The 14,133-nt window shown below is 41.0% G+C and overlaps 1 protein-coding gene across 9 annotated transcripts in view; it reads left to right on the top strand.

Annotated features, from left to right (window-relative positions):
• Nucleotides 1-2,384: 2,384 nt before the first annotated feature.
• The window catches only part of MND1 (meiotic nuclear divisions 1), a 107,184-nt gene continuing 95,435 nt past the window's right edge, over nucleotides 2,385-14,133 (top strand). For 5 of the 9 annotated variants that reach the window (XM_065545623.2, XM_065545622.2, XM_045392967.3 and 2 more), the window contains exons 1-2: nucleotides 2,385-2,449; nucleotides 7,792-7,857. In XM_065545623.2, coding sequence (XP_065401695.1) covers nucleotides 2,447-2,449; nucleotides 7,792-7,857 — 69 coding nt within the window. In that variant the 5' untranslated portion in view covers nucleotides 2,385-2,446. Of the gene's footprint in view, nucleotides 2,450-3,013; nucleotides 3,219-7,791; nucleotides 7,858-14,133 lie in introns of those variants that run through there. The other 4 variants (XM_015450935.4, XM_074040651.1, XM_074040653.1 and 1 more) reach the window with 2 other exon arrangements.

Below are 14,133 nucleotides of genomic sequence, written 5' to 3' on the forward strand. Positions count from 1 at the left end.
AAAACCTCCCTGGCCAAGTTGCAGAGTGGAACTCATTTAATTTGTCTAAAGTTTTTCTCTTAAAATTGTCTCCTCTCTTGGTTTTGCATTCTCCAACTTGTTTTCCTACATTGTGGACTTTTTCCTCAGTGTCTTCCAAGTGACTTGACTTTGTTTTCCTATTTCCTTTATAAGCTCCTTCTGCCAGGCATGGTGGCTCACACCTGTAATCCTAGCACTTTGGGAGGCCAAGGTGGGTGGGTCGCCTGAGGTCAGGAGATCGAGACCAGCCTGGCCAACATGGTAAAACCCCATCTCTACCAAAAATACAAAAAAAATCAGCCGAGCGTGGTAGCAGGCGCCTATAATCCCAGCTACTCAGGAGGCTGAGGCAGGAGAATCGCTTGAACCTGGGGGTCGGAGGTTGCAGTGAGCCAAGATTATACCACTTCACTCCAGGCTGGGCAAAAGAGCGAAACTCCAACTCTAAATAAATAAGCTGCTACTATAAGCCATACTTTTCAGAATGTCAAGGAAGGGGCATCGGAAGGTTATCTGAAAATTGAGATATTCGTACTGAAAAGGCAAAGGAACCAGAGGCAGTAGAATGTGTCTCCTTTCCTTGGTGGTAGTCATTCCCAGGTTTGGTTGATCAAGACTGCAGTGCACACCAGGAATCTCAGAGAACTGTCACAGCAGCTCTCAGTGACACTTAAGATACAGATGCAGCTTAAGTGACCAATGCTTTTTTATATCCATTTAGCACTCATTTTTCCCAAGATAAGACCTGTTTGGGTCAATTTGTTAATGTCCCAGGGCAGGCTTTTGCACTGTGTCGCTTCAGAGGCAGGGGCTAAGGAAAACCTGGGACTGTAACATCAGTACTGCACAAAGCCGTCTTCCGTATACAGCATAAGCACTATTCTATAAAATCGCCAGCAAGCCTCTGTTTCCTTGCAGTCAGCTACTTTTCTGCTGATTCTGCCCATTGCTCCCTTGCAACGTATTTTCATACTTTCTCTAATGATTCTGCCTTTCTTTACCTACAACTGTCTTGGTAAATTTTTTTACCCCAGTGCCACTGGCCTCAGATAGTCACCACTCACCTGCAACAAGCCTGAGAGCCAATTAAGACAAGGCTTTCCCCAAATAGCACAAATTTATATACCATTACTGTAGTTACTTAATGTACTCATTTATCATTTTAAAATTACCTTATGTATCATCAATTACATGGTATAGCTCTTACAGGAAAAACCAAATTAATGGAACTCTGCAATTCAATGTATCCCTTCCTCTGCCTCCAGCAGAAGCAACAGGGGCCATAAATTCTGATTTTAGATGCTACTCTTAACAGTATCTACACGACTTACTATAGTGTGTGTGTCCGTGTGTGTGTGTGTTATAGAGTCTCACTCTGTCGCCCAGGCTGGAGTGCAGTGGTGCGGTCTTGGCTCACTGCATTCTCTGTCTCCTGGTTGCAGTGAGCGATTCTCCTGCCTCAGTCTCCCGAGTAGCTGGGATTACAGGCGCCCGCCACCATGCCTGGCTAATTTTTGTATTTTTATTACAGATGGGATTTCACCATGTTGGCCAGGCTGGTCTCAAACTCCTGACCTCAAGTGATCCGCCCGCCTCTGCCTCCCAAAGTGCTGGGATTACAGGTGTGAGCCACTGTGCCGGGCCGTACTTCTTACACCTAAAACTGGTTCAAAACACCATATAATAATTTTGAAAATAATTGAATTCTCAGTGAAATGTTTTCAGCAGTTTCAGGGGCCTGAGTTTTTGCTCTGAATCTGCATCTATTCTCAAGCCATGAAATAGCGTATTTTTGACCATTTTGATTCGAAATTCATTCCGTTGTTTCCTTCTTTTTTAAAACCTAAGGGAAAAACAGACATACACGGGATTTGAAAAGCTGGAAAGCAGTGGGTAGCGGCTGCGGGAGAAGATGAGAGGTCAGATTAGAAGACAGATTAGAAGAAAGGAATCTAGTCAGCCCCAGACAAGACAAATCCGCAAGGATGGAGGAAGCGTTTACTTCCTCAGCAGCCTAAAACGCCTCTATTTTTTTAAATCCAAACTTAGGCCAGATTTCTGCGGCGCCAAGAAAACGCAGTAAAAGCAAAGGCAAGATGTCCTTTTTTAAAAAAAAAAAAAGTCACATTCACAGAATACCGAGGAGACGGAGGCAGCTCTGTAATCGGTCGGGTGAGACGCGGACAAGCTCCCCCAGCCCCGGCCCCAGGCCCGCGCCCCTTCCCCCGCCGGCTGTTCGGATGGACCGCTAGGGGTCGCTGCGGGCCGCGCGTCCGAGGACCGGCCTCCTCCTCCACCTTCTCGGTCTCGCTGCTCCGCCCCTGCGGTGTCGGCGGCGCCAAAATCAAACGCGCACTGGTCTTCCCGCCCCTCGCCCCTCGCCCAACGCGCAGGCCCAGCCAGCGGAAGGCCCGGCGCCCGCGCCATGGTAAGGACTGAGGCTGTGGTCCCGCGTCTTCTTCCTCCCTAGTGTGTGGGCTTCGCCGCCCCTCGTTGGCGTGTGGATCCCGGCCTGGCGTTGACCGCCATGCCGGGCCGCGGGAGCGGTCGCCCGGCTCTCGGCCTCCCAGTGGAGAGGCCAGGCCCGGCGCGGCCCCGCCGCGGCCATTCCGCACTCTGCGTCGTTCCCCGCCGCTCCGGTCCGGAGTTCCGAGGCGGGGGGGCGTCCGCGGCCTCCCGGCTGGCTGCACCCAGCGTCTGTCCCCAGGGCCCATCGGGCGGGTTAAGTTAGAACGCTGGAAGCGTTCGCGAACGTGACTCGAGAACCTCACCAACCCCGATTTATCTAAAAGACCACGAACCCCTTGAGAACCGGGGCTCCCTACGCCTCCAGCCTCGGCCACGCGTGGTGTAGCCCCCCATTAAGAACGGGGAGAGAAAGCGCAAGTGGGCGGGAGGGACTGCGGGAAGCGAACGTCTTGATCCCAAAGCGCCCTCCTGGTTTGTCACCATTGAGTGGTTTTCTGTATTGTAATAACGTAGAGCACATTCCAGAACTTCTCAGTTTCGAGTTACCTAACGGATCTTCACTTTGTGCCAATTAGTCGATTTCTGTGAAAATGCCCCGGTTTCTGCCAAAGGGCAGGAGTCGCTGCTCCTGTGCCGGGCTCTGCTGGTTGTGTAGGGCGCTGATGCTTTTTTAAGGACCCTCTGCACTGAATAAGGCTTCCTCGTCTGTCATTATCGGTTAAGTCCTGGTAAGATTCCAGATCGGCTTTATGAGCTTAAGGTCTTTCTGCCCATCAAATCATTTTCATAAACCTTCAAAGTTTCATGCCGTTTTTTCTGCTTCAGTTGGCGAAGAATCAACATCTAGTTAAATGGATCTAAGATTTTAATATCTTCATTTACTTAAGTGGCCGTTAAATGTTGCCGAGCTAAAGGGGGCGGGGTGGGACACCAGGATCTAGTTGTATGCTATTTATTTGAAGATACTTGTCCAGATGTAGTTATAAATGATAACGGCTTCTTTGTGGTTAAACTAACAACCCAGCCACCTGGGCGTACAGTGCTCTAAGAAGCCAAACAGGACTACAGTTAAATCTGTTAGCAGTGCTCTTCAGTGTTACCAATTTTCTCTGCAGGGTTGCTGACCTCGTATAACTGACTTGGAGAACTGTGCAGCTCAAACGCGCTTTGTCCTTTTACCTGATCTCTCTCTCTTTATACATGAATCACCTTCTAATACTAAATGTGTTAACTCTTCAGAAGCTTACCTCTGATAATAGAGAATCCTTTTAAAAAATTAAAACTTTTGATAAGATGCAGACTTCCTATTTTTTAATATGTGATCAGGAAATAAGTTTAGTGTTGGTCAAAAGTAAACTTTTGATTGATTATGAATTAGAAACTGTTTTCATTTGGTTAGGCAGCCTAAGTAAATAGAGTTCGGGCAATTTTTGAAATTGGAAGAGTGCAGTGCTGAACTCTGAGAGCAGCAGTGACATCTACTTAATAATTCTTCATAATTTTATTGTAATTGATGAGTAGGGCTGGCTGTAGGAATTCCATAACTTCTAATTGAGAAGGTTCCTCAGATAACATGATTTTTAAAGTGGTTTAAAATACTTCCAGAAAGCTTCACAGTCCTTGAGTCAGATTTTGAGTCTCCTGACTTACTACTAATTTGAATGCATCGCTAACTTACACCATCAGGTTTTTCCTAGTCTTAATTAAATATTAAATACATCCTCATTGATTTTTTTTGAGAAGTTTCTAAATATGAGTATTAATATGGCATCTTTTTACATTAGTTATTTTAATTCTGGGTATGATACTCCTACTGTGGTTAATAGAAATTATTTCTAGTCATAAAAAAGACTGATGAATAAATCAGGCTGAAAACAATGGAAATGGATGATAGAGCTCATCCACATTTCCTGAGTAACTTCCATAGCTGCTGAGCTGAGTGTTGAGAGCTTTCCTAAAACTTTCCTAAAACCAGGACACTAGATTCTCCTCATTGCCTGCCTCTCGGGGGCAGATTCTTGTGGAGTGCGAGGAGCTGTTTAGAATATCAAAATGTTAGGATCTTGCCTAACACTTCGGGATCTGCTTTCTGCTAATGCAGCCACAGACTGAAGTTCTTAAGGGATTCCCACTGCCCTGCAGCGCCCTTGACATGGCCTTCAGATTCTGGGCTGACAAAAGTAGGGTTCTCAACCCTGCCACAATTAAAAAATATGTTGGAGAGGATTTTAAAAATATATTGGAGGATTTTTAAAATATGTTGCCCAGGTCCCATTCCAGAGATTTTGATTCCATTCATTCGACGTGAGCCTGGGCATCAGTATTTTTAAAAAACTCCTGAGCTGATTCTAATGTATGGCAGTTTAGGACCTTTTGGACTAGAAAAATATGTTGAAGGAGTCTTCTAACTGTTACGAATTTCATGCTTGATTTATCAGATACTGCAGAGGCAAGAATGAAGGCAGGCAGATAGAGCAGTCCTGGACCCTGGCTCTCAGCCCTAGGTTTAGTGAGCAGGTCTGTATGGGTTCCTGGAGTTTGCCTACCTGAGATTTCTCTGATTTATCTCTCCAAGCCAGGCAATACATGGTGTCACTGAATTCACTATGATTAATTCACCCGTTATATCTATGGGAGTATGGTAGGTGTTGGGGGGCTTAGGAGCCTGAGCAGTCTCAAATTTTAGAGTTGGGGGCTTTAGATACATGGTCCTAAAATTAAGGGCTTTATGTCTCCCCTTTCTAACTTGGCACTAAGCCCTGGAAAGGCAAAGGCAGTTCATGTTCTGAAGAAGTTTTTCAGTGTGCTGGGAGAGACAAGTAAACATCTTTTCAATGTAGTAAGTGATTTGACGAAGGTGTGTTCTGGGAATACATGCTTAGCCTGTGAACTCAGGGAAGTTCTGGAGGGATAGCGCCTAAATTAAGCCTTGGGAGATGTTTTGGAGTTTTGAGTAGGCGAGAGAGGTGAGGGTGTTCTAGGTGGAGGAACAACATTTTTTTTAAGGACGGAAATGAGAGCATTCTTTGAGTAGATAATTGCAAGTAGTTTTTGTGTTACAACTCAAGTAGCTTAGGTTTCCATTCTGTTAATGGCAGAATTTGAGGTGGGGTGTGGTGGAAGAGGCTGTAAAAGGTAGCCTGGGGTTAGGTGATAAAGGGCTTTGTATATCATACTGGGGTACTCAGATACGCCTGGATGTCTGGGAGCCACTGGAGGGTTTTGAGCAAGGGAGGGACATGGTCATATTTATGTTTTCCCAGCACAGAATGTGAACATAGAGGGTGAGTCAAAGTGTGGTTAGGGGACTGGAGATATATTGCAGGAGACGGATGATGAAGGCCTGAATGAGGCAGTGGTAGTAGAGATAGAACAGACAGGACAGGTAAGAGAAGTAATTAAATGCTGAAACTGGCAGAACTTGGTGATTGGTTGGATGTGAGATAAGAGAGGTAAAGGTACCTAGGATGACTGTCAGGCCTCTGGCTTGGGTCACGAGGTAGTATCTGAGACTCAAGGTCTAGAATAGCAAGTTTGTGGGGAGTAGGTATGAGAGAGGAAGAGTTGAGTTTAGACAGAGTTGAATTTTGTCCAGCAGGCGGGTAGATGCATGAGACTGAAGCTCAGGAGCACACCCAGGGGTGAATGTAAAGATATGAGATCTCAGCGTGAGTGTTAATTAAAACCATGAAAGCAGATGAGATCAAAGATAAGATATTAGGAGATGGGGTCAGTAGCCAAACCCTGCAGCAAAACAGTGTTTGAGAGTGGACTGAGGAAGAAGAGAAAAATATAAACTTTAAGCTATTTATTTACCCATATTACTCATCAAGAAATACCTGATCATTTTTTTCCTGTGGGAATGAGTTAGTGCACCGGTTTTTTTTTTTTTTTTTTTTTTTTTTGGGGGGGGGCTTTTTTTTGTTTCGTTTTGTTTTGAGACAGTGTCTTGCTTTGTTGCCCAGGCTGGTCTCAAACTCCTGGCCTCAAGTGATCCTCCAGCCTAAGCCTGCCAAAGTGCTGGGATTACAGGTGTGAGCCACCGCGCAGCCAAGTTAGTGGGTTTCTAGGTTTTACAAGAATTAAGACTCACTCACTCTAGTGTGTAGCCAGAATGGCAATTCCAAATCATTGTCTTCACTTATGTAAACTCACATTTTCTGATGATGTTTTTGGTTGGATGGGGCAGTCTTTAACTGTGGTTTTATGTCTGCTGTTTAAGCAAACAATTTATATTCCTTTATAATCCCCTACAATGTTTGAGAAAGATGCAGATCACATAAGAAATATTAGTGCGGAATTTTTTATTAGAGAACTGGAGGTGATAGTGCTCACTCTTTTTTTTTTTCCTGTAAACCTTTGGGTTGGAGGAAATTTGGCTCCTTTCTCTTCTAACTTGGGATTTAGCTTTATATATTCTATATACAACATACTGTAAAATTTATTATTAACATATATTTCAGCTACATATTGTCTTAATTTCAAATTGGCTAAAGGGTATTACAGAAGAATAACCTGAGTAGGCTTCCATTTTCTACTTGGATAGGCCTTTCCTCCTTCCCTCTTGTCGTCCACATTGCTGCTATAATTAACTTACTAAAATGCAACTCTAATCTTGCCACTAGTCTGCTTTAGAAATTACTCAGCAGCTCCTCATTGTCTAGAATGAAGTCCACTCTCAGCTGGACAGTCAGCTTTCGTAATCTGACCCCACACCTTTCTCATCCCATCTGCCACTCCCCATACATACTTCATACAATAATTATCCCCCACAGCTTATCCTTCTGGAGAATTCCATGTACTTCCATAACATTGTGCCTGTGTGTGATCTCCCCAAGATGTGCTTCTCACCATTTCTCAATTTGCCAAAATCTTTTTAATCTCTGTCCTTCTTAGGTAACCCTTCTTCCTCTGCATAGTGGAATTCATTCTGTTCTGGGTATTTATGTAGCAATTGGCACATGTAGCTGTTCATTAGCTATAAGTAGTTACATCTATCTATTTTCTGGAGAGATTGTAAGCCTTTGGAAGGTCAATACAGTGGCTTATCATTGGTTCACTTTATAAATACTGAATTTCTACGAAATGCCAGGCTCTATCTCAATTTATAGTTACTACCTTGGCAGCACCTAGCACAGTGGTTGGCAGATAGTAATTAAAATGAGTCTTTAGGTCTGACTTTGAGAGTATCAGACCTGTTGGTATCAGATAAGACCATGCATAAAATTTCAAATAATGTTGCAAATCTAGCTGTTTTCAAAATGTGTTTAAAAGCATTACTTTTTAATTTTTGTGCTTTAGTCAAAGAAAAAAGGACTGAGTGCAGAAGAAAAGAGAACTCGCATGATGGAAATATTTTTTGAAACAGTAAGTCATTTTCTTTAACACATAATTTTGTGTAATTTTCATCTTAAGTATATGTCATCCAATGTTAACTGCCCTTCTTTGTAAGACATCAATACTGATCAATTTCTTGAAGAATGGGTAAGATTCTGCAAATATTTGTGGCTCCTGTGAGTTATGGAGTTGAAAAAACATATCCCACTATTGGTAGAGTCTCTTTCACCCAAGCAGTCCTGTATACTGGCACCAGAATCTTCTGATGCATATATTTGATTGTCTCCCCTTTCTGCCTGAAAAATAATAATGACGAAAGCCCACATCTCCTGAGTGCTGCCTGGGTGCCAACCAGTCCTGGATCTCAAACAATAGAAGCCATAGTTCCAGGATTCAAACCAGGAAGAATCATTTGATTTCAGAGGGAGTACCAAATACTGTCTTTGGATTTTAAGTCTGTCTAATGTGTAACACATAGTTGATGGTACACAGGCCTCCTTAATTTATTCCAGATATTTGTACCTGCCACCAACAGGAAATATGTTTAAAGTTTCATCTCCTAAGTGACAGAGCCAGAGTTCAAACCCAGGTACCTGGCTCTAGAGCCTCCTGTCTCATGGCTTTACCCTGTTACTGGAAAGCTTTTCTTTGTCTTCAGGTTAAAGGCCACATAAATCTTTCACCTAAAACAACACTAACTTCAAGCCATATGATATGGCTTGGCAGGACCTGCATAGCCTCGTTGGCTATTTTCATGATATACAAATGTGAAGATGGGAAAAAGTGGTAAAATTGAATATTAACGTGATAAAATCCCTTTTCACTTTAAGGCAGATTCTTAGTTAAAAAAAAAAAAAAAGCAAAATACACTGGGGATTTGCCCACTAAGTATAATCTTATTCTTAAAAGTCATTGGCAGTTCAGAACAGGATATCATATTATGATGATGATATGGTTAGGAAGATAAATTGGTGAAGTCTCTATATGAAAATTACGGCAATTATTCTGCTGAGTTGAAATATTTTTCCTGTGGTCTCAGCAAGAAAAGTAGGTTTAATTCCTGCAAGACAGTAGAAAGCTGAGGAGAGTGTTGGGGAAATTATTTTGTCATTTTACAATATTGTTAATTATCTCAAAAGTGACAGTTTCTAACTGAAAAATTTTAAACCTTGTCCTCAGTAACACCAAAACATGAAAAACTCTGAGGATCAGCAGTTTAAGGAAGTTAGTAATTAGTGAGGTTTTCCATAAAGCTGGGAATTAATTGTACTGATTGATTCATTTCATATATTCCTGTTTCTTTTTTTCATTATAGCCTAATCAGTTGCTGCTCATTTATTTAGTCTATCAGTTTTTTGATGGAATTGAAAAGTATAAGAGATTTGGTAAAAGTAATGGAGGCCATTTAATTTGTTCTCTCATGAATGGGATATGGTATATCCAGGATCCAGACTGATGTCAAAAGTAGATAAATATTCGATTTGCTTCAACATCTCAAAGCAAATCAACAATAATGGTGCAGAGTGAAAAGCATGGATTCTGGAATTCAGATTCAGGAATCTGGATTCTAATTTCGTTGTTGCAATTGGCAAGTAAAAATTCCAACAAAATCAAATATGGCTACTCAAGGATTTGTTACAGAATTTGACTTTCTTTAGATGTCAATAGCAGCCCCCTAATGTCAAGGGAAAATGCTTATAATTTAATGTTAAGTAGAAAATGTAAAATATAAAAAACAATGCATGATGACAAATATTAACAATGGTAAGATACAGGTGGATTTTGTTTTACACTCTTTGTTACCTACAGTGAACAAATACTACCTTTTTAATCAAATTAGAAAATCAACTAATGAAGCAGCACATACTATATTGCCTCTAATCATAAGTGGGCTGTCTGCAAGGTTTTGGAAATCTTTTAAAAACATAGTCATTGGTAATAATGACAACTCATAGAGAGAGTAAGAACCGTCAGGGACTATTTGAGGCACAAAATAGGCCACCAATAAATGTGTTGAGCTTTTTAAAAAATTACTTCAGCAAACAAATGAGTAGCTTTCCACTGGCACACAGATCTCTGGAATGGCCATGCGTATGCCCAGATAATTAAAATAAATATATAAATGGAGAAAAAGATGCATAGACATGATCATGTATGGATGGATATATACGTGCGTGTATGTGTGTTTTGGAGCTGCTAATGTAATAAATTATTTGCCTGTTGCACTTAGGAAGAACATGAGAACAGTGTAGCTCAATAATTGAAAGTTTGCATCTGGAACCTGTTTAACTCAATAGCTTTGTGACCTTTAAGCAAGGTTCTTGACCTCTCTATGTCTGTTTCTTCTTCTCTCAAAGAAGATGATAATTTTACCCAGCTCACAGTGTTGGTATGGGGATTAAATAAGATAATATATTAAACAATGCCCAGGTCATAAGTGCTTTATGAAATGTTATCTAGGGCCAGATGCCACGGCTCACACCTGTAATTCCAATATTTTGGGAGACCAAGGCAGGAGGATCTGTTGAGCCCAAGAGTTTGAGGTTGGTAGTGAGCCGTGATCACACTCTGTCACTCAGGCACTCTAGCCCAGGTAACAGAATGAGACCTTGTCTTAAAAAAAAAAAAAAAAAAAAAAAAAAGGGTTCAACATATGCAAATCAATAAATGTAATCCAGCATATAAACAGAACCAAAGACAAAAACCACATGATTATCTCAATAGATGCAGAAAAGGCCTTTGACAAAATTCAACAGCCCTTCATGCTAAAAACTCTGAATAAATTCGGTATTGATGGAACGTATCTCAGAATAATAAGAGCTATTTGTGACAAACCCACAGCCAATATCATACTGAATGGGCAAAAACTGGAAGCATTCCCTTTGAAAACTGGCACAAGACAGGGATGCCCTCTCTCACCACTCCTATTCAACATAGTGTTGGAAGTTCTGGCGAGGGCAATCAGGCAAGAGAAAGAAATAAAGCATATTTAGTTAGGAAAAGAAGAAGTCAAATTGTCCCTGTTTGCAGATGACATGATTGTATATTTAGAAAACCCCATCGTCTCAGCCCAAAATCTCCTTAAGCTGATAAGCAACTTCAGCTAAGTCTCAGGATACAAAATCAATGTGCAAAAATCACAAGCATTCTTATACACCAGTAACAGACAAACAGAGAACCAAATCATGAATGAACTCCCATTCACAATAGCTTCAAAGAGAATAAAACACCTAGGAATCCAACTTACAAGGGATGTAAAGGACCTCTTCAAGGAGAACTACAAACCACTGCTCAATGAAATAAAAGAGGACACAAACAAATGAAAGAACATACCATGCTCATGGATAGGAAGACTCAATATTGTGAAAATGGCCATACTGCCCAAGGTAATTTATAGATTCAATGCCATCCCCACTAAGCTACCAATGACTTTCTTCACAGAATTGGAAAAAAACTGCTTTAAAGTTCATACGGAACCAAAAAAGAGCCCCATTGCCAAGACAATCCTAAGCCAAGAGAACAAAGCTGGAAGCATCATGCTACCTGACTTCAAACTATGCTACAAGGCTACAGTAACCAAAACAGCATGGTACTGGTACCAAAACAGAGACAGAGACCAATGGAAAAGAATAGAGCCCTCAGAAATAATACCACACATCTACAACTATCTGATCTTTGACAAACCTGACAAAAACAAGAAATGGGGAAAGGATTCCCTATTTAATAAATGGTGCTGGGAAAATTGGCTAGCCATAAGTAGAAAGCTGAAACTGGATCCTTTCCTTACTCCTTACATGAAAATTAATTCAAGATGGAATAGAGACTTAAATATTAGACCTAAAAGCATAAAAACCCTAGAAGAAAAGCTGGGTAATACCATTCAGGACATAGGCATGGGCAAGGACTTCATGTCTAAAACACCAAAAGCAACAGCAATAAAAGCCAAAATTGACAAATGGGATCTAATTAAACTAAAGAGCTTCTGCACAGCAAAAGAAACTACCATCAGAGTTAACAGGGGAGAAAATTTTTGCAATCTACTCATCTGACAAAGGGCTAATACCCAGAACCTACAAAGAACTCAAACAAATTTACAAGAAAAAAACAACCCTATCAAAAAGCGGGCAAAGGATATGAACAGACATTTCTCAAAACAAGACATTCATACAGCCAAGACACATGAAAAAATGCTCATCAACACTCGCCATCAGAGAAATGCAAATCAAAACCACAATGAGATACCATCTCACACCAGTTAGAATGGCAATCATTAAAAAGTCAGGAAACAACATGTGCTGGAGAGGATGTGGAGAAATAGGAACACTTTTACACTGTTGGTGGGACTGTAAATTAGTTCAACCATTGTGGAAAACAGTATGGCAATTCCTCAAGGATCTAGAACTAGAAATACCGTTTGACCCAGCCATCCCATTACTGGGTATATACCCAAAGGATTATAAATCATGCTGCTATAAAGACACGCACACGTATGTTTATTGCGGCACTATTCACAATAGCAAAGACTTAGAATCAACCCAAATGTCCATCAGTGACAGACTGGTTTAAGAAAATGTGGCACATATACACCATGGAATACTATGCAGCCATAAAAAAGGATGAGTTTGTATCCTTTGTAGGGACATGGATGCAGCTGGAAACCATCATTCTCAGCAAACTATCGTAAGAACAGAAAACCAAAGACCGCATGTTCTCGCTCATAGGTGGGAATTGAACAATGAGATCACTTGGACACAGGAAGGGGAACATCACACACTGGGGCCTATTGTGGGGAGGAGGTAGGGGGGAGGGATAGCTTTAGGAGATATACCTAATGTAAATGATGATTTAATGGGTGCAGCACACCAACATGGCACATACATACATATGTAACAAACCTGCATGTTGTGCACATGTACCCTAGAACTTGAAGTATTATAAAAAAAGAAAAAGAAAAAAAAAAAACAATATTATCTAGGATTATATGTCTTCCATGGTATCCTACACATACCTACACATCTTTTTATATTGTCTTCATCCCTTCTTCATTATCTCTGCTTAATGCCGGGGAGTCTAAGAACTGAGATTTACTTGAGATCATTTGCTCTGTCCACGTCAGTGACCGCACTGAGTTCTGAGGCTAGTTCTTTCCAAGCCTGTTTGTTTATACAGCAGCCCCACTGGGGCAGCCAGTACATCTGGAGCTGTTCCTTGGTGACTGCATTTAGGCAGATATCTCAATGGTTCGTGTTCTTTTTCTAGGGAATTTAAAGTATTTGCAAAGAGGTTTGATTAACTGATTTTTCTAATGCATTAAAGACTTAAAGTCAGTAATGTATTACATGTTCCCTGAGATTCTAAAGTATTATGTTTAAATAATTTATTCCTCAATGTGCAAAAATTAATCTCATACTCTCACGAAGTTCAATGACTTAATATTTTCCTAAATTTACTAACTCTTAGGTGTAGTGAGATGAAATTTTTTCAACATTTTATTACGAAAATTTTCAAACATACAGCAAAGATGAGTTTTTCAGTGAATACCCATATGCCTACTACCTAGATTCTACCATTCTCATTTTATTCTTCTGGCTTTATCACATATATATTCATCTATCTACTTCTTATCTCTCCATCAACTCTTTTTTTTAAATGTACTTCAAAGGAGTTCTTTATATATGTATATCCTGGGTGCCAGGCCTTTTCCAGGTACATGTTTTGCAGTTATTTTAATCTAGTTGGTATTTGTCATTTCATTTTCTTTCCAGTGCCCTTGGATGAGCAGAAGTTTTAAATTTTTATGAAGTATAATTTCCAAGTGCAGTTGCCTTTTCAAGTTTATTTTGGAAGAACTGTATCCCAAATATTTCGTAACAATAATCAAAATATTTCTGGTTTTTTTTGTTGTTGTTGTTTTGTTTTGAGACTGAGTCTCTCTCTTTTGCCCAGGCTGGAGTGCAGTGGTGTGATCTTGGCTTACTGCAGCCTCCACCTCCCAAGTTCAAGCGATTCTTGTGCCTCAGCCTCCCGACTACCTGGATTACTTGGGTTCCCGCCATAACGCCCAGCTAATTTTTGTATGTTTAGTAGAAACAGGGTTTTGCCATATTGGCCATACTGGTCTCGAACTCCTGAGCTCAAACGATCCACCCGCCTCAGCCTCCCAAAGTGCTGGGATTACAGGGGCGTGAGCCACCATGCCCATCCACAATATTTCTGTTCTAATTACTACATACTTTAGTTTTTTCAAATGATTTAACTTTTGTTATGCAAGTTCTTTTCACCACTTCAACCAAGGCTTATTAGCAG

This window comes from Macaca fascicularis, chromosome 5 (assembly GCF_037993035.2).
Source record: "Macaca fascicularis isolate 582-1 chromosome 5, T2T-MFA8v1.1".
NCBI lineage: Eukaryota > Metazoa > Chordata > Mammalia > Primates > Cercopithecidae > Macaca > Macaca fascicularis.